We start from the raw sequence: 21,886 nt of genomic DNA on the forward strand, positions 1-21,886 counted from the left end.
TCCAGTTCTGGGCCCCTCATTTCAAGAAAGACATTGCAGTGCTGGAATGTGTCCAGAGAAGGGCAACAGAGCTGGTAAAGGATCTAGAGAGTAAGGAGCAGATGAGGGAGATGGGGTTGTTTAGCCTGGAGAAAAGGAGGTTCAGGGGTGATCTCATCACTCTCTACAACTACCTGAAAGGAGGTTGTAGCCAGGTGGGGGTTGGTCTCTTCTCCCAGGCAACCAGTGATAGGACAAGAGAAAATGGCCTCAAGTTGCACCAGGGGAGGTTCATGTTGGACATCTGGAAGAATTTCTTTACTGAAAAGGTTGTCAAGCGTTAGAATGGACTGCCCAGGGAGATGGTGGAGTCACCATCCCTGAAGGTGTTCAGGGAATATCTGGACATAGCACTTAGTGCTGTGGTTTAGTTGACATGGTGATTTCGGTCAAAGGTTGAAGTCTTGGAGGTCTTTTCCAACCTCCAGTGATTTTATGAAGGTGAGAATAACCTTCTCAGTTTTTAAATACTGAAACAGTGTCTTAGAGTTAGCTGGCCACTTCTTTGAACTGATAGTGAAAAATACATGTATATGCTTCTCCTTTTCTACTTCAGTAAGTGCTGTCTTATCCTCTTTGTTACTTAGCTTTGAACACTCTTTCATATAGTACTTCCAAAACTGACATAGTGGCCTTTTCAACTTGCTATCTAAGACCTGATATAAATTTCAAATAATTCAGTTTTAAATATCCTTTTAACACTGTTGTTCTTTAAAACAAAGAAGATTTGAGGTATGAGTAGATTTTTATCTTATCCAGGGCAAGGTATTATTGTTATAAACAAGATAAAGATGATTGTCTAAAGTACTGAAACAAAGTTTAAAGGGAAATAATAATTAACAAAGTCTTTTTTTCATTCCATTCCCTATTTTGTCTTCCTGAAGTAGAATTGATTCAGATATATTGCTATCTGTATTTCATACAATAAAAATATCTCTGTATAAAAATAAAATAAAAAGAAAGCTGAAAGTTGTATCAATAAAAAAAGAATAAAAATAAAGTTGTATCAATAAAAATAAACACAGGCTAGAAGGCAAATACAATAACTGAGAATTTGGCCTGAGTGGTACGTAAGGATGGAAAGATTTTTTTGTAAAAATAGTGGGTTTTTCCTAGAAAGCTGGAAAGACAACAGAAATGTTTTGTGTAGGAAGTAATTACATATTTTCTCTCGTGCTATGTTTGTATTGCTGCAGGGTCATGCACACACACACACACACAGTTCTCCCTAGAAAAATAATGCAAATTGATGTGGCATGCAAGCTTTAACATTTAAACTGTTGAAGAGCTAAAATCACACAAAATTGTTTTCAATGCTGAATATGGAGCTAAAAAGGTTCTGAGCTTAGTGAGACACTCTAAGGAATAATAGTAAAATTTATTCATTCAAAAAAACAACAACAACACAAGATTTCACATCAGTTCACTGCAATTTATATTGTGCTTCCACATCTATGGCCAGAGAAAAATCTTTTCAAATAATTTTTTCTTTCAGCAGGTAGTCTACCTGTCACACTTTACACCCTTCATCTAGTGTGGTTGTTAGAAAGAGGAACTAGAAATCACATTTTCAGTTACATTGTTGGACACCATCAGTAGATTGCGCAGCAACCAGAGCAATCATGGCCCAGGATGATCTGTACTGATTTGGTAATCCAGCCCTAGACATGCTTGAGAAGGTTGTTGAACCCTGCTTTTAGTGTCTCCATCACAGTGTTTAGAGGAGGCATTATTAGACATGAACTACTACTTATTACTACTACTTATTACTTATTACTACTACTAATTATGGCAAATGAAAATCCATACAGGTCTGATTGACAGTCATATATTTTTATTCCAGTCAATATTGACAGTCAATATTTTTAATCCTTTTTTGTTCTTTATTTGTTGACAGACTGTGTCAGGAAAGGTCAGAATCACTCGTCTGAGATGAATAGTCCCAAAATGAACAGAGCTGTTGGCCTTTTTTACCTTTCCTTGTGCTTTTTCTTACTTTTTATTCCTTGTCAAGCAAAAGAACTAGCACAGAGATAGTATCCAGTGTTTTCAGTATGCCAGTTTTATGAGTGTCTGTGCCTTTAGTGTATTTAACTCAGTTAATGTATCAAATATCTCTGATTTCTGAGTTTTCAACCATGAATGATAGCCAGCAGGTAAAGACAAAGCTATACCAAAGGGATTACAGCTGCATGGTAGAAAGATTGTAGCATTCAGTAGGGGAAATTGTTGTTATTCCTTCTTATTTCTTGTTTCTTGCTGCAGTCTGAGATCACAACACATCCCTGTTTGCAGCACAAGAGTCTTAGAATATGCCATACATAATAACGGGATTTTTATTCTCTATTTAATAGGGATTTTGTTATTGTGTTACATATCTGCATTGTTTTCATCACCTTAAAAATATGCAAAAAAAAAAAAATAAGCACAAAGGCTTACAGAATAAGCTGAGTGGGTTTCTATGAAAGTCGTATTCTGAGGTCTGTACTGGCTTTCTGTTACTTTCTGGGTGGATTTTAATGCAATGAAATTCCATCAGGCTCTAAGGGTTTAATTCAGGCAGGTCATCTATCACCACTGATAGGCACTTCTGTTAGAAGGTTTTCACTTTAGGATGCTAATAGTAGTATTTGACACTCTTGATTCACTACAGTCAAAAGACAAGCAGACATTTTTTCTGATACATCCATTTCCTGGACCCAAGGAAAATATTTGTGAAAGCAGGGATCTGTATGAGGTTTTTTTGAAGATTTGGGGTCCTGACTTGTTGCTGTGCTATGTGCTGATCAACATATCTCTGTGTCAGAGTTGCATTTGATTTTGAATCTTTATGTTTGAATAATTTTTAAAAGAAAATAAAAAAATATAACACACATTTAAGAACACTGAGAATACTGAGTTAGGAGAATGCGTCTCACTGGTACAATAGGATATATGTAGCCATATGGGATAAAGTTAGCAGAGATTTCTGACACAAAGATCTATTAGGTTGTCAGAGAGTCTCCCAAGAGAAATGGTGGAATCCCTACTAATGGCAATATTTAGCATTTGATTAGAGAAAGCACTAAAATGTTCTGAAAGGAACAATCATATTTGACAGGATCTTCTAATAGATGATCTGTTCTTTTCCATTCCTAATTTCTCTAATAGCATGCTCAAACTTGAGGGAATAACAATTTAAAACTACCTTTAAGAATCTCAGGAAGTTTTAACTACTCTTTACTGTTTTGCTGATTATGGTATCCACAAATGAGAAGTCCCATTACATTCTATGTGTTTTCTTTTAATTATACCTGGTCTTTCTGCGTTAATTCTTGTGCAAGATTGTGCTAGTTGAGTTGACTCTTACATGTTTATAAAATCCAGAAATAAAATTCTGCAGTTCCTTTAATCCTTGTATTTCCTACATCGTGCTAAACTGTAGTTCCTAGTCTCGCAATATTTGTTAGAAAATTTAATATTACTGTTCAGATGTCTTGAGTTGGTACTTTGGATTTTACTCCTGTACAGCACACAGGACCAAGAAGAATTTCCTGGAACATTGTTATTCAACAGTGATTAGCAGCAGTGTAAACATTGCTGCATTCATTGTAAACGACACTTTTATAATAAGCTTAATAATTGTCATAAGCAGAAAAAACAATGAGTTCATCTCTTCTGCAACTGGTATCAACATTTAGTTTCCCTAGTGCTAGATTGATTTTCATAACTTTTAAAATCTAATTGTTTTTCACAGTAAATTTCATTACATCAACACTTCAAAACTGAATTAAAAAAACAGTTTGATCAATTCAAACATATATATATTGATGAAGCACGTTATTCAGGTTGCAGCTTAAAAAATAAAATCAAAGGTATCATGGTACTGCTGAAATACTATTTAGCTGTATGGCTTAATAGCAAATAAGAGCTACCATTTTTATGTCTTCTAAATACTACTGCATGGCCTTTTATAAAGTAAGAAAAATAAATGGAAGAGTTAAAATGCTTATGTAAAGAGTCAAAAATTATGCAAAATGCATAAATTACATACACAAGACAATTTAAATTTTGTTGTCCAAATTTATTTTCAGAAATATTTTTCTATAAAATTAGATTCTAGAAAATATGTGATGAACTCTCTTTTTAACAATGTAGGACATTTGCAATTTGATTAAGCAAGAACTGTAATTTATGACAAAGGTATGGGGTGTCTGGCAAATATTAAGATATAAAGATTCCATCATTGTGAATGCCTGAAGTCTCATCTAGATCCATTTCAGGATTAATAAATAAATAAATCTTTATTTGCCTTGGGTTTTGAGCACTTTAAACAAGTTTGTCTCTAATTTCACTGTGAAGATTTGTTACTGTTATGTATTATTAATTCATGGAATCCTTAATGGTTAAATATATTTAAATAGAGGATAAAAGTGAATCAAAGCCAGTAGTATTGCACAAAGAATTAACCTATGTGTTTTCTTTTCCTTTCTTGACATAAAAAATATAAGACTATTTTTGCTGAATTTTTTTCTTCAATGCTGCAGTACAATTGTACAGATCTAGGTGTTAATCATGATGACTCCTACAAGTCTTTTCCTGAAGGAATTCTTTAAATCCAAAGACATGTGCACCTTATAGAATTTGAGAATGTATTTAGTAGAGCACAGTATCTTGCATTTGGCCAAGTTGAATTTAAAGAGCCTACTTCCAGCATTAATAATACATCAGAGTGAAATTTGATTTTAAATTAAATGCAGTTCAGGGTCCTGTAAAGCACCCGTCAAAGTATTTCTGCTCTTTCCTAGTACCGCAGAATTTACTTGCACATTTAAAAGCTCTGAGATGGACAATCCAGTTTTCAAGGCTGAAAAATAAAAAGGACAATTTCTTGGATTTCCCAACCATTCAAGGCCTGGAAATTTCATTTTGTAGGTTATTAAAGAGTTTATTTAACATACAGAGTTTATTTAACATGTAAGGCATTGTGTCTATCTGCTTTGGTGGAAATTTTGTAAAAAGAAATATTAGATAAGATAGAGAGATTAAAACCAATAGTGGGTGTATTGCAGCCCATCCTCCCTTGGCAGCTGAAGACTGCCTTCTACTCTATTCATTTAAGTTCACAGGAAAATTAAATCTTTCATTTAAGTGCCATTTATGCAATATATTGTCACCAGTGCAACTTGATACTGTAATATATTATCACTCAAGTACAGTGTAAAGCAGTACAACTCATCAGTGAAAATAACAATTAAAAATCCTTTCTTCAGTCATGGATAAATGCAAAAATGCAACTTACCACAGATACACAAAGTAGATATTTTGGATTATTCTTCATCTCCACTTGCTGCTTATTACTAAAATAAGGCATTTTATTGATATTGGAAGAAAGAGATGTTTCTGTGAGAAGTTTCTGTGGAATGGGAACTGAGTAAAGGATTGACACTGAGGTTAGGATACTATTCCATAAGGAGAGGAAGTATGAAAAACATCACAAATAAATGGAAGAGGAAAGGGTTTCAGAATTGATGATAGCAAAGTAAGGGGAGAGTGAAAAGTGCAATAAGTTAAATGGATGTAAGCAGCAGTTGGTTATACAGAGCTTTGACACAAAAATTAGAAGTTTTAATGTGGCTTCATGAGCATAAGAGAGAAAACAGAAGTATTTGAAGAAAGATGTTAGTCGTATGAATGCTGTAGTATAATAATTGCAGCAGTGAATTATGCTGTAGGCCACAGTCATGCAAATATGGAAGAAGTAAGAAAAATCTCTCTTCTATTAGGTTTTCTTTTATATTTTCATTCTGTTCTGATTTTCAGTACACTGAAATTTATTTTGCATTTAGTTGGAAAATTATAGAAACAAATAGAAAAGAATAAATAGAAAAGGAAAGAAATTAAACATACATTTAGGAGAGTACACAGCAATCTTTTGAAGTATCTGAGATTCTGTTTTACTGTGCCTGCTTTTACAGTGCACAGCTGTTTACTTCTGTGTCCCCTGTCCTATTTTTATCTGGGTAGTAAACTTGTTCAGTTTTACTCATCTTTATGTCAATGTTCTAATACCCCAGGGATTTCATAAGGTATGCATATCTTATGTATTATCTTACGTATATGTCAATATTCTAATTGTTCAACATGAGATTTATTTAAACCACTGAAATATGAGGACATGAATGTTTTCTGCTTTGAATTTGCAAAATCTCCATGACAGTGATTATATTGAAATTTCAATTATATTTCTATGAGTACATGAAAAATGTTCATCTCTTTATGTTTTACCATTCATTTATAAAGGTGTTTCCTACTGCTGGTGGGATTTTGTTGAGATCAAATGTGTTGAGATTACTTCATTGCCTCTGGTGAGCTTGTCTACTCTGGGTTATCTCAGCACTGTGGACTCTAGATCATCTATTGCATTTATGAAGTCCCTAACATTAGAGTTCTGATTTTTCAATTGATTATTATTCCCATTTTAGTTGCAGCATATTTTTTATTATTATTATTACTACTAATTTTAATTTTGATAGATATAGTGCCACTCTGCTTACTTTTTAGTTCATCTTCAAAATGTTTGGTAGATCTCCCAGTACAGGGGATATATATCGTCTTTAACAAACTGATAATATGTAGTTTTCCTTTTTTTTGACCTTGGAGGTATAGTTGAAGAATCCATGACCAGCTATGATAATAGGCATATGTACCTATGGAATAATTTAGTCAGAATTTCAGTTTCTAAATATAAATTACAATTTTAGGAATCCTTCCTCAGCAACTGAGTAACTTCCCAGGTACTTCAATGAGATTCATCTTCTCTAGTTGCATGTTCTCAACACTTTGTAGTAGGTAGAGCAAAATTGCCATTTATTTAAATTACAGAAAAATATATTGAAATGTGTTCCTCTACATATACTTAGAGCTACCACCATCTTAGAATCATAGAATCATAAAATAGATTGAGTTGGAAGAGACCTTAAAGATCATCTAGCTCCAACCCCCCTGACATGAGCAGGAACACCTTCCACTAGATCAGATTGCTCAGAGCCCCATCCAACCAGACCTTGAACACTTCCAGGGATGGGATATCCGCAACTTCTCTAAACAACTAGAACCTCACCATCCCCACAGTGAAGAATTTTGTCTTAATTTGCCATTCTTCCATGTCCATTCACTGCATGCCCTTGTAAAAAGTCCTTCTACAGGCTGAAGAACCCCAGCTCTCACAGCCTGTCTTTATAGGAGAGATGCTCCAGACCCCTGATCATCTTGGTGGCCTCCTCCAAACCTGCTCAAACAGGTCCACGTTCTTCTTATGTTGAGGGCCCCAGACCTGGATGCAGTGCTCCAGGTGAGGTCTTCCAGGATGAAAGAGTGGAGCAGACCTGTTGGCCAAGCTGCATTTGATGCAGCCCAGGATGCTTTTGGCTTTCTGGGCTGCAAACATGCACTGCTGGTTCATGTTGAGCTTCTCATCAACCAACACCCCCAAGTTCTTCTCCTCAGGGCTGCTCTAAATACATGAGCAATAAATTCCTTCAAATGATGAACTAACTTGCATACCTTAATGTCAGTTATGTAAATCTAACGCATACATCCTGGGCTCCCTTTATAGTTACTGGAAAGAAAGTTCTCATTTAGAGAGCAGTTCAACTTGTTTTCAGATATGTCTAAAAAGTATTAATTATCGTCTAAAAATATTTTGGTTTTACCCTGTGAGTCTTATGGGAATCTACTGACAGGTTACAGGTTACTGGTAAATGACTGGCTTTTAGCTTCCAACCTAAGGTGATACGGATGTGTGAGAAAGTAGGAATGTGGCCAAGTCACAACAGAAAAGAGAGTGAGACAGCAACAAAGAAGCAAGATGAAGAAAAGACTGAAAACTCGGCAAAGGTCCCTTTTCTGAGAAAAAACTTCTTCTACTTAATAGTTACAATTAGAGGTGGGTATTTATACCCTCGCCTTCTCCCTCATGAGCTACAGTACTACTTTTGTGTACTGCTGGATGCAGCTAATGAGAAGGCTTGCTCTGGTTATCCAGCAGCACATTTTTCTTGTTCACATATTTGCCAAGTAAAATACTGGGTTGCATAATTCACTTTATTTTGACTTACTGTTGTTTGTGTTTTGCTTATTTATCTATTTAATTAATTCTAAATATTTTGAAATTTGCTACTTTTAAAAAAGTTGGGCTATTTTCTATAAAAAATAAGTAAGTTTCAACTTTATTACAATGTATTTTATTATGTATTACTAGGACATACCTAAAATATTGTGAATAAAGCAGTTTTCATTAGAAGTATTAGAAATATTGTCCTTCTTGGTTTCACAGAGTTTTTCAGTGCTCTGAAAAATCTGTTTTTAAGGCTATTCAAGAAGAGGTGATTTAAACTTGGTGCATTTGAGTGTGGGCTGTTATTGTTTGAAACAGGATCTTAACATTATGAAGTAAGTTCAAGTTTAAAGAGATCAGATTGTGTTATATTATCATACCCTTGTAACTAATGATACTTAAAATTTTGTTTGTATTTATAATATCTCTTTCAGCATCTGAAAATTTAAGAAGATTTGAGTAAATCTAAATAGTTAAAATAAATCCTTCTCAATGGTATTTTGAGTATTGAATCAAATTGATACTTAACTTTTTCTCAGGTGGTAGAATATAAGCCTTTTTCAAAATATGTCCCTTTTGACTTCTACACCCCTTTTGCCCCGACTATAATTTTCTTTATCAGTAATAGAATACTGAATATTTCCTACTCAATTGAGTGTTCCTAATGCTAATTTCAGATGCTGTTTTGAGATTCTTCTAAGAGTTTTTCCTGTCTTCACTTTATGGGGAAAGACTGGTAAATATTTATATCCGCTCATTTTCAAATAAATCTTTTTTTTAAATTGAGCTGTATTTTAAATTTTTTCTTAATTTTCATCTTTTTTGTTATTATTTTTCAACTCTTAACAATACCAAAATTCCTCAAAATCATCCATAATTATTTATAAACATTCTTAGTCCCACTACAGCTTCAAATGTACATTTCTGTTCTTTTTTCTCCAGTCCAAATCCTAGACATTGGAAGACTAACTTTCCTTTTCCCTAACACAAACTGAAGAGGTCTTTTTGGGGTTTTTTTATGATTGAGAAAGTTGTTTTAGTAAGAAATACCTGAGAAAAGATAGCCTGGCACAGAAACCTACCTAGAAATGGCTATTGTCATTTGACATTGACATTGACATTTGACATTGACTATTTCTGATAGTTCCCCATCGCATTTTTTTCCAGTTCTTTATGGTAGGCTTTTTATTCTGAATGGTGGTGGCAGCTACCATTCCTACACAGGAAAAGAGTCTTCCCAGGCATCCAACCACATTCCCTTGAATATCCCTGAGAATCAAAATTCATCAGTAACTTTCAAAAGATGCTGGTTCCCTCAGGTTATGCTTATCTGCACCCTCATTAGCCTCATCAAAGAACTCTTAAAATTTAGGGAGTTGCTTTCTTCTCCTTCACTGAAACTAAATGACTCGAACCTATCAACTTTTTATACAAGTTTTCTAATATTCTGACTAACGTGGAGATCTTGATCAGGTCATGTCTAAAGACACTTTATCCGAGAGTATTTCTACTTGAAAAGCACAGACCTCAATGAAAAGGCGTTAGAACTTAACATAGGAGGGAAGGTCTGTTATACATATATATGTGAAGATTTCTGGTGAAATAAATGAAACTGTAGAAATTTTAGAAGAACAAATGTCGTATTCAAATCACTGACAGCGTAGGTAATCTTTTTCCTTCAATATGCTGAGGGTAAAGCAAGCACTAGTAACTTAGTTTCTCTTAGAGAAAGGCTCTGTTCCTATCACCATATATATAAAAAACATTTATCAATTTAATACGGTTGGTTTGTTTGCTTGTTTTTAATATAAGGCCTAACAGACCTAGAGCATGCATGAAGTAGTCTGACTCTGGTGCTGAGTAGAAAATTGCACTGCATTTGGAGAGGTCATCTTGGGTTCTGGTCTCTGGGTTTATACAGAATTGCTTTGGGGAACACCCTTCTCAGCACACAGAGAGTACAAAATATGTTAATTTGGACACCATCAAACTCATAACTTTTGATCTCAGCAGGTGGGAGCAGGGTGTTTCATCTCTCAAAGTACCCATCCAAGAAATACTTTCAAACGTTAAAGTCGTAGGTTCTTGGGAGCTGAATGTTAAAGAGAAGAAAAATGCTCAGTGAGTTTAAGACACTTTAAGGATGTGAAAGGAGCTATTTCAGGTCTCAGTTCTAGACACCTAAAGGCTTGGTAGGTGTCTGGGTACAATACATCATATTAAACTTTTAATAACTGTGTGTACATATTAAACTTTTAATAACTGTGTACCTTACATAAACACTTCACCTGTAGGATTAGAAGATAATTCTCATACAGAATTACCCAAATAAATGAACATTATCCAGAAAATAGTTTTTCTTTATTAAAGAGATATTGTGCTTTTTTACTTTGTCTCTGTTTTCCAGCCATTCCACTTGAACCATTTGCACTGTATTGACATACTCTGAGCCTTTAGGGAGGCTGTTAAAATCTATAACATGAACCTACAGAGGCGTCAAATATTAACAAGTGTTCTCTGCCCTGCTGATGCTGAACATTGATCCATCTCAGGCATCAAAAAACTGAGAGAGCTAATTTGTAATTGTTGCTTTTCCCATTCTTTCATATGGTGGGTAAGCAGGCTGAAATGTCTTTCCTCTAGCTATTTGACTTTATATAGGAACTTGCATCATCCTCTTCTTCACGGTAGCAGGATCCTGCCCAGTAGCATACTAATTCATGTGGCTAACATCTGTCTCCTGGGCTTCACTGTTTCTTGCATTCTATCCTCAGAAGCAAGATTGTGTATTTAGCTATCTAATATTCGATATATCACTGTAGTGTGCAGGGATATGTTTTTAACAGTACTTTTTGCTATGAGTTTATACTAATATTAACTATTACTAATCATGGCTAGGCTTCGCGAACAAAGATTAAGGAACTATTACTAATATTAACAAGTCAAACCACTGCACTTCCACCTGAAGTGGAAGATGATGAGGCTCGTGTGGACTTCAGATTCTAGGAGAGGCCATTCCCCAGTCCCAAAATGGGACTCTCCCTCCTGCTCAGAAAGGCTTTCCCTTGCTGCAAGCTGACCTGGTGCCTGAGAAGTGAGGTCACCATCTGGAGTCCTGTCATTCCTTCAGGCCATACAGCACTACAGGGATGAACTCTCCCACCTGGAATCCTCACTTGTCCTCGTTGCTGGGTACACCAGAGGAACAGGCAGATTTAATATGTTTGACCTGAGGAGACATAACTGAATGCTTCCTTCATTGAATGTTTTCTTTAATTCGAGAGTGCCAGTGAAGTCTTGTTCAATATCATTATAGAGTTTATTTAGCAGAAATAATGAAGTACCAAACCAACACTGTACTTTGGGTGGTTTTGATAGTGTACTAGAGTGATTGTTTATTGGACTGCTGTTATTTTGAAGCTGCATCATGCTGTCCCTTCTGCCCAAATCTAACTAAATTTTGCATAGCTTGTGGGAGGGAAAAAGTTGCCTTCTGCTGTAATTAATATTGAGTCAAAGATTTTTAAGTCTCCTATTTCCTTTAGCACTTTCCTTAATGGGTTTCCTTATGACAAAAAAATGTTTAATTTCTATTTAACTAAAAATACTGGTTCCTAAAAATCATAAAGAAGAAAAAAAAGTGTTTCCATACAGCCTTCTTCCTGCCTATTCTGTTGTCCTGTCATACAAGAAAAGCATATTAAACGGCATCCTTGGATTATATCTTTATTTATTTATTTATTGTCTGGTTCCTGAGCACTCTTGGGTTCAGAGTCAGCTACAATGGATCATAACTACCCATGGTTCCTTCAGTGGAATATTCAGACATTAGATGAACTGAACCACCTTCTGAAGTCACTTATTTCTCTCTACCTTAGGCAAACTGAGCATTTGTCTGAGCGCTTCAGTAAGGACCCTTCAGTTAGATGGGAGGAACCTGTACTAAAATGTCTGTTAAGTTGTCCCAGAAAAGCCTGACTTTAAAAAGAGCGGAATGCTCAGTGAAGGAAAAGGTGCTTACTCTAAGTTATTTTAAAATATCATAATGCATTACTTGCTTGCAAATATTGTTTCTCATAGATTGTCATGTTTTGGGTTGTTTTTTCTTTTTTTTAATAGATTGAATATTAAGATTTTGTCACAATACCATTCTTAATAGTGTAATACACCTGCCATTTGTTCATTTCACCTATAGGTATTTATGGAACTATTTATATAACAGACTGCCAGGAGATTATTATTTTTTATTATCATTCATCAGTATTCTACACAGATCCCACTGGAACAGTGTGGTTTGGACAATGCACCACAGTTTATCAGTAAATAAGCTGAGTTCTTAAATGAGTAACTGATTTCTTTACCCTTGCACTGTACAGGTTGTGCCTCACAATTCATAATTCTCTTCAATCAGCCACATATTTTACACAATACTGAGCAAACACACCATGCATATGTTAATGCAAGTTATTTTCACAGCTTGATAATATCCTTTGATTTATCACTCCTCTAAGCTGTGTTCTGTTTTTCCCTTAGGGATACGATGATGGGTATGGGGGTGAATATGATGATCCAAGCTATGAGGCATATGATAACAGTTATGCTACCCAAACACAAAGGTAAGCATTTGTACTTTTACATTATTTTTTTCAAAGTACACTTTTCTCTCTTAGTTTTTCATATAAATTTCCGGTTTTATTTTCCACATTAAATTTTACAAAATCTCACAGCACTTTAAAAAGCTGTCAAAAAGTAATAATGGCAGTCAGACGTTATATACAGAGTTATTCAAATGAAGCAAAAATTTAAGCAGATAGTTTTTATAATTGGTGCAAAGTAAATGTATTTTTTTACAAGCAATTACTTTATCTTCCTAGCTGATGTCATTCTGAACTTGTTTTTGCAGTTCTTTACTGGTGAGAAGTGTTCAGGGGCATCTCATATTTATTGCCTTTACAATGATTTGAGAAAAACCAGAAGGAAATAAAAAAAAAGTAGTTGTGATGGTAAATACCTGCTTCTGGTTGCATCCACCATCAAGGTAAACTGTAGAAGGGAATGACATGCCAGAATGCTGAAACTATCTGTTTTCAGCCAGTTACTTTCTCAGCAACTCTCAGAATTGATAAGTTTGGAAATTTATTTTATGTCCTTACAATGTGCAGTAATGGGGAAAAAATCACATTCACATCTTATATTGTGTCACGAAAATGAGGCAACAAAAATTACCTCTTTTTTTATACACATACACCACATGCACTCATCCATTAATCTGACAGTTGGTCCATGTTTACTAAATATGGAATGACATCTTTTTCACGGTTAAGCTGGAGGACAAAAGGGTGCTTCAGACTTTTATTCAGAAAGTGCTTTTATGGGTTGCTAAGAGTACTTGTAAGACTGTGGAAAGGCAAATGAAATTTTGACAAGAAAAGACACAGATTTTAACTGAGTTCATGTGATTCTCACTGGGCAAGAAAGTGATGTATACGTACAGGGTTCTGCAATCCAAAGACCAGAGGACCTTACCCTCGCTTTTTTGTTTAACCATCTATTTTTGTTGAATGCTTTGCTGATGAAAATGACTGTCAGAATTACATTCAGCTCCAGAACTGCTGTAGTGAGTGGTACTGGAGCTGATAAAAAATACCTTATAAGTATTTTTATAACCAGTGAAGTATATTTAAAAGGATTTCTCACACCTAAATGTAAACCCCATCAAGTACACTTTAACAACACTTTCAAGTAATTATACATTAATAGCTGCAGCCATCATGGCATTGTGTAGGTAGATATTCATGTTGTCAAATGTACTCCAACTTTTTTGATAAGAGTACAGCTCATCTTTTGCTTCAAGAGTGAATTGTCACAGGAGATACTGTCTCTGAAGTAAAAACAGTAATTAGTTGGAAATCTCTCTGCTATGACATTGCTTTATATCATCTGAATTAACCTGTAATTTCTTTGCAAGTTGATGTTCCAGGCAACTAAATGACAAATATATCAAGTTTATGAGGAGTGTATTATAATACAGCTAGAACTAGCAGTGATAATTTGACTCAAGAAAGAAAATTTATAGTCACATAATCTAGTAAATTAAACAGCTATTAAGTTTAGTCATCAGATATGTTTTCTACTAACATGAGCTACCACCAGGATACCTAATCTGTTTAAAATCTGCAACTAAAACATTTCCTTTTGAAATATATAACAGGACATGTGGTCACACTTATCCATGTTGAGTGGCACTTAATGCCACAAGTAGGCTATTGATTTCAAAAGAGCACTTTCAGAACCACAGACTTCTCACTTCAAAGATTTAAAGAACAAAAAGACCATTAGATAAACAATGTGGATTTCTGTACCTTATTGGCCATTTAGCTTCACAGAAACCTCCCTACTGAGCCAAAAACAATACAATGCAATGAAATAATATGACCAAGATATTTGGTTAGATGTGTATATCAAAGTGTTTTCTCCAAGTCTCAGATCTTGTTTAATAGTATACTCCAGTCATATGATCAAGATGTAATATCATGTGCAAACCTAACAAAGATAAGTAGTACTTCTTCAAAATACTTATTCATCTCATCCAGTGTGTGATTTATAGGAAAAAAATTAATGAAATCTTGTAGGCAATGTCCATGCTTAGCCAGAAAATTATCATAACTACCCTCTGCAGGGAGTGACTGAAATTCTAAAGCATAAGATGAGAAAAAAATTGTAGTTAGTGGCTTAATGCACAGCGCCAAGGTTTCTATTCTTGTTAAGGGCAGAGTTGCCCATTGCTTTTTATGGTTCATTAAGGAACCAATGTGGAAATTTTTAGAGCAGGTGCAAACTCTTGTCTGACTGTCTGCCTGTGCGCGTTGACCAAGCCTTATTCTCTTCATTGCTTCAAACAGAAGAATGTCTTGGGATGGGGGGTCATGAACACATGGGTTGGGAGGGACAGTCTGAACGCAAGCTGAATTCAGTGTGCTGAGCACATAGTATAGTAAGTCATACCGTGTTCCCCGACTTACCCCATGCACAGAGTGAAGATAGTGTTTGGGCAGCCCACCACCACCACCACCTGTTACCCCTGCCTTTGTCTTCCTTTGTCTTCTTGTATCTATTTCCCATTTGCTCACCAGGGTCTTTCTGCCCATATATATTTCAATCCCTAGGGCCATTCAGCTGCTCTACTTTCATGCAAAATTATCTAAAAATCTGTACTAAAGGTCAAGGGATGGTGTTTCAAGTCCAACAGTACATTTTGTATAGGTCCTTCTCTAATGGACTTCTCTAATGAACTTCTCAAGACAAAAAGCTCTGTCCTTCACAACAGCAGTCCAATTTTTAGGCTAAAAATAGTGGGATGGGATCACTTGTGGAAGAGATTGTGACAGAGCCTCAGAATTAGGCTGCACTGAAACCCACAAGTCTGTATGGCTGAATGAGCTAAGGGGCACCTCAAGCACACTTTGAAATGGACACAAGAAGCAACCTGAAGAAAGAGAAAAGGACTCTCATTATGGTAAGTGCCATCTGTACCTTATTATGTTTGGGGAGACATTTTAGAAATGGGATTTATGGGCTGTGACAAATACAGGCTATATTGCATGAAGTATGTCCTGCTTTAAGTAGCAGAATATGTATTTATAAAGCTATCTTTTTCCTCCTTGTCTTCCTGTCCCGTAATGACAACCCAGAGCATAGGATGGAACCTCAGGACAGAGATTTAACTGAACAACAACTAGCTGCCCTTCCCACGTGTGTCTATAACCATTGACAGTATTCCGTGAAAGACTACACATTTACTGAGGACATTTAGAATCCGCACTCATTTTAGAAATTTGTTCATGGTGATGTCAAAATACAGTTTTTAAGGTAATTAGTTTGTCCAATACCAAATAGAGCAAGGAAACAACCATTTCAGTGGGCAGGAGAAGACATCAGATCTGACATACTTCCCATGCACAGTGTTGCACTGTACTTTGAATTTCTCCATGAAGTCTCCACAAAGTCTCTTTTTCCTCTCTCTTCCTCTCCCATCCATGCAGTTGTGAAGATGGCTGTCAGTGATAAGAGCGTCTGCCTGTCCAGACAAACTAAGAGATACTCAGTAGCTGTAATTTTCATACACTACTCCCTATGCACTTGAAAGTCAGGCAGAGGGCACTTAAAACCTTTCTGCCAGCTCCCAAACCTGTAGTCTGAAAACTTTGTTTAAAAATTTAAATCCTAGACATGCTATGCAAAATGGTAGAAGTGTCAATTTCCAACTCAGCTGTAACATGGAAGATGTAGGAGAATCCTTTAAAGTTTTCAAAATGTAATACACTTTTTTATTTTCTTAGCAGGAACTTCCATTGTTCAGGATTCATGGCCTAAGTTCACTAGGTCACAGGAGAAAAGGAGAAAAGTTCTGTGAGGAGATCTAGAAGATCAGCCTCTTTGGTTACTCAGAGGTTGTTAGGAGATCTGTCTGTACCACATGCAAAGTCTGGCAAAACTCCTCAGCCAAAACCAACAGAATAATTTGACAGAACTGGGTTCAGTTGCTGATTAATTACCTGAGAACTGTGATGGCCAGCACAGCCATCTTCAGCTCTGCTACCACATTTGTAGTCATTTCCAGTGACCTTTGTGTCTCTGCCAGCCTGAACAGTTTCATTTCAAAGGTACTATGTCTCACAGCCAAAAGAGATACTAAGGAAATCTGGAACTCACTGGCCAGTCACGGTATGAATCAGGAAGGGCATGTTCTCTTTAATCCACTTGCACATAAATCTTCCAGCTGTATGTAGTGTAAACAGTGGTGCCTGACATGTAAGAGCAAAGGAAACCAATGATGTTTGTCTGATGAAGCTTAAAATTTGAGTTTGATATTATTTCCCTGTTCCACAGTGTCTGACATGAACGCTCACACATGAGTTCTGGGTTTTGTGAACAGTTAGATGATATAATGACCATGGCTTCCAGGTCTGGTTGCTTGGCTTTTCCTTCTATCTTTTTTTCTGTATGACTTTTGTTAAAAACATAATTCAGCAGCAAAATGAGTTGCTGAGTGTGTGCTTTCTAAAGAAAGAAGAGTCTATGGCTCCCATCTTAGGCTGGAAATAGACTTGTAAATATCGGGAAACCCATCACTTACTGACGAGAAGAATAAATAATGCAGTGTTAAAAGCAGATGAAAATAGTGCACAACATTGCTGTTACAGATGCCATCCCACAGCGACAGAGGCCTTGTTGTGACATACCGTCACCCTCGCTATGACTGCAAGATGAGAGCATTTCTCTTGCATGCTTGGACCCTGCATCACTAATAGCAGTAACCCAGTGTTAGGGCCTTGAAGCAATTCTTGGCAAAATATTTACTGTTAGTCTTGCAAGTAATTTATGTCATGCAATAGGCAGCAGTCCTCTGGCTACACGTTTTGTGCTGGTCCGCCAATCATTTTGGGCCAATGACTTCTTTTTGTTCTGTCAAACCCACACTGCAAAACCATCTTGCATCTGCTGAGCAAACTACCAAACTTCTGTTTCTGATACAGAATTGCATATTATAGGCCATGTCATCTCTGAACGTCCCTTCTAAGAAGTCAGTGGTAGTGCAGAATCTATACTTTAACATAAAGAAAGATGGCATTAATATGTCTGAAATAAATTCTAAGTTTTTACATGATCTGAAGACTTCAAGCCTTGTGTGTTAGATAACTGCTCAAATGGAATTATCGTAGAGAACTGAAGAAGAGAAAAAGAAAAGGTAACAGAGAAACTCAAGTTGACTGATAGTTTTCATCTAAGTTAATTATATTTAATTCAAAAGATACAGTTATCATACCTATAGCTGTGCTGTCATGTGCAATGTCCAAATTAGGCTCCTGTTTTTCAAAACTAGTAACAGAAATAAAAGGAGAAAAATGTTGCTTGTGTCCACTTTCCTGCTATGGCAGATAGCTGCTATGACCATATTAATGTAGTATTATATGTAGTATTATCCTATGTTCATAACAATACCTATTAATTCAACCTGTAATAGGCTTTACAATTCTGATGCACATTCTTCTAAGGACTCATACCCACAGAAAATTTCAAAAGCATATTCAGCCATTGAAGATGAATATATTACATGTTATTGGCTTTGCAATAGAAACAAGAATAAGCAGGGAAAAAAGTTTCTTTTCAAAGTTCATATTATCTACTGTACAGCTTGTGTTTACAGCTTCCTTTTTTGCAGTGTGGACTGCTAGTACAGGAGCTTAAGGGATCACTTACTTATTTCTGATCTGATATGCAGGAATAGAACATGGACCACAATTCAGTCTGTGTCACTTATGTGGCTTACAGTACAATCACTTCAGTGCAAAGACATGCTGCAAAGTGATTTAGGAAGAATATTTTATCCATATCATAAGAATATCATATCTGCAGGAATTATTTGCATCAGCAGGGTATATTTTCCTGAACTTCAGTTCATCCTGGTTACCCTTGCTTGACCTCCAGATACCAAGAATTTGTATGTACATCTATTTCTTAAGATGAGTTCTTCAAAAACAGTGCTGCAAGTAAAATAACAGACTAGTATACTTGTAAAGACAGCAGTACATAGTTCAGCTGGGCGTACATGTTCTTTGGTAGACTCTACCCAGTGATCCCACTGGTTTTGACTACTTGCTTTGTAAAATGTTCCAGCAGATTAGTTGAGACCTATCCATACTTAAATGAAAGAATTTTGTCCTTAGTTTAAAAATAATGGTTAGACAGGAATGTGGATAATTATTAATTAATTAATTTAATAAATTATCATATATCATCTTTTGGTAATATGATGAGAGGTTTGCACAATTCTCTCACCATCAAAATATTACTAGATAGTAAAATATATAGACAAATGTAGTCCAAGCTGCAATAGGTAGAGTGGTTACACTAATTCATTGCAAAATAAGTTAATTATTATTTTTTCTACTACTCACTCTCTTACTTTTTAAACACTGTGCATTGTATTTATATTTTGTCATATTTCATTTTGTCTTTGTACTTATATCCGCTTGTCCATAAATGAAGATTTCCCTGTATTTTATTTCAAACCTGTTGAAATCAATCAAGGCAGGAAGCCTAGATTATGACATTTTATGTATCTTCACAGCAATCTAGTTATGGCATTCATCATCAGAAACTGTTTTCTAATGCCATTTCTCATTTATTTGATTCAATGAGCAAAATGGAATCAAATTTCATTACTCTGAAGTAGAGAAAAGTTCTACCTCTAAAACTGGGTAGAATTCCTAAAATTCTGCGTCATTCCCTTTGCAAATACTGTGTGCGCAGACATTTTGTATTATATTCTGAAACAGTTGGTCATAATTCTGTGTCTATGAGAAAATGACAGAGTAATGTAGAACGCATGAATAAAAACTGCCATGTGCTAGTAAATGGCAGATTGGTTTCTATTTCGTATTTTGCAAGAAGTTCAGAACTCAAAGTCATCTTGCAATTATGATGGCTCTCTACTTCTATGCTTGTATAATTCTGCCTTCATTAGTTATAATATTTGTTAATTCAGATTTGCAGTAGTGTGAAATCAAACATATGGAATTACTGGAGACAGATGAAATCTAGTTTAACTTCAGTCCTATTGTAAGCTAATAAATAAATCCAGGAATCTGGTAATGGAGACATTCTTTTCTGTTAAAAATATTGGCTACAATCATACTTGATCTTTCAGAGAAAGGGAGACTATCGTCCAAAATACTCACCATATTATTCCATTAGTTCTAAAGATGTGTTCAGTAAAGGACTGTATTTGTGATTTAAGGCTGAATCCTATGAGAAGTTCCTTTGTTCAAAAGATTTGTCATCTTCCCTATAGGTATAATGCTCTGTTAGGTAGAGATGTTCCAGTGAGTTTCAGATTCCTGGAAGGATTATTTCTTTATTCACACACTTCTACTGTGAAATACTATTTTCTAAAAATTTATTCATGTATTGCAATTCATGTGAATGCGAGTCTTGCTCACCTGTCTTCCAAGCAGAAGTGTACTGCTTTGTGTAAATAGCTTTTCTTTCATGGCCAGCAGTCTGTTAAATCCTGCTGACTCCCTCCCTCTCTGTGGGAGGGAGAAGCATTAAAAACGCAGTCTTACGTAAAATGACTGCCGTAACATTAGACAGGATGCTGTTAACACAGGAGCTGAATATCTGTTTGTACCACCTATCCATGTTTGAAGTTGGAAACTCCAAAGATTACTGAACAGAAATTATGTAAGGAAAGAGGGAGATAATTGTATATAGGAGACCAAGACTTCAAAGGATCCATTTGAGAATGTGAAAAAGAATGAGTTGTCCCCCCCCTAAAATACTGAATCCCTGCTTTAGGGATCCCTGTGAGCTACCCTAGGTGTTAGCTTGATTCAAGAATCTGTTGTCTAAAGGTAACCATGACTGGGATATATCTCTAAGGAGTGATAAAGGTTCATTTATCTGTACCTGTCTGAAGTATAGATGCTGATTACAAACTGACAAAGGCTGGGAATATGTCCTCAAGAGTGCCAGTCCTAAACTACAATACTGTTTCCCTCTCATATTGTTGAGTACTTCAACACAAAGATGGAAGTATCTCAAGTTATTTTTACTTCATCAAAGGTTAGTGTGGAAGTTTTTAATCTGTTTCGTTATGAATCTGAACTGTAGAACTTCACTGGCATCAGCTGAATCTCTAGTTTGGACCAATTCATTTATTTCACAAAAGAAGCCTGATCTAATGGCAAAGTTATAACTTCGAGGTTGATCAAAAAGCTCTTTTCTAAATTGACCAGATCTTTCCCAAACATTTCTGAATAAAAGATTCCTGTATTATACTAAAATATACTCTCTGAGTTAAAAAATACAACCATTAGGAAAGAAAAAAAATGTTTTTACAGGAAAATATGTATGTTAAATCTAGATCAACAGGTCTTAATCAAAGGCTTTCAGTTTTTTAGGATATATCAGGATAGACTACAGAACATACTTCTCCTGTACAGATTCACATATTCGCAGTTTTTAAAGCAGGTGAACTCTTTCTTGTACCTTTCTGCTTTGGCTTTAGAGAGTCCGTTGTATGTCTACAACCACATTTTGTGCTCTACAATTAGAGAATAAAAGCTTACATGCACCTTTCACCAGGTAAAAGCAAAGAACAAAAGGAGAGAAAGGAAGAACTAAACAAAACCCACACACAATCAAAAAGCATGAGGGAACAAGAAGCACTTGAATTCTTTAGTTCTTGCGATGTTCTGCTGCCTTATATTACTGCAGCTGTAAGAACAGCCAGGGAACCAGATGGTAATGTTGCTAACCCAGGGTGTTTTGCCAGCAGCTTCTTGCTGGAAGAGGAAGAGATTGGTCAAAGGTTAATGCAGTCTGTTCATTACTGTCATGATTTTCTGTACCTAACCCCACTGACCTCTGAGTGGTGAACATCACACTTCCTCTGGGTGACTTGCTGACCCAAGAGTCACAGTTTTGTGGCTTCAATCTTAACTCTTTTTTTTTGTGGTTCTCTGCCTAAACCACCTTAGAGCACTGTCCAGCCTTTTGAGTAAAAAGCTGTGTGGTTTCCTATGGGTGTTGACAGAATCAAACTGGAATTTGCTTTTCCTTTAACTAATGTCAATTTGAAAAAGTACCAGTTAACAAGAGGTTAAAAGCCTCTCTTGGCTTTTAAGGTTGCTATTTTGATACAGTCTCTCTACTTGGACATTTGTCATATCATAGGAGCCCTAG

At 35.8% G+C, this 21,886-nt stretch overlaps 1 protein-coding gene across 11 annotated transcripts in view; it reads left to right on the forward strand.

Annotated features, from left to right (window-relative positions):
• Positions 1 to 21,886, forward strand: part of KHDRBS2 (KH RNA binding domain containing, signal transduction associated 2) — a 360,694-nt gene that overhangs the window by 285,763 nt on the left and 53,045 nt on the right. For all 11 annotated transcript variants that reach the window (XR_004355952.1, XR_004355950.1, XR_004355949.1 and 8 more), the window contains exon 7: positions 12,671 to 12,753. Coding sequence is in view for 2 of the 11 variants with exons in the window: in XM_032682291.1 (XP_032538182.1) it covers positions 12,671 to 12,753 (83 nt within the window). In the remaining 9 variants the exon portion in view is untranslated. The remainder of the gene's footprint in view (positions 1 to 12,670; positions 12,754 to 21,886) is intronic.

Source organism: Chiroxiphia lanceolata, chromosome 3, assembly GCF_009829145.1.
Source record: "Chiroxiphia lanceolata isolate bChiLan1 chromosome 3, bChiLan1.pri, whole genome shotgun sequence".
In the NCBI taxonomy this organism is placed as follows: domain Eukaryota; kingdom Metazoa; phylum Chordata; class Aves; order Passeriformes; family Pipridae; genus Chiroxiphia; species Chiroxiphia lanceolata.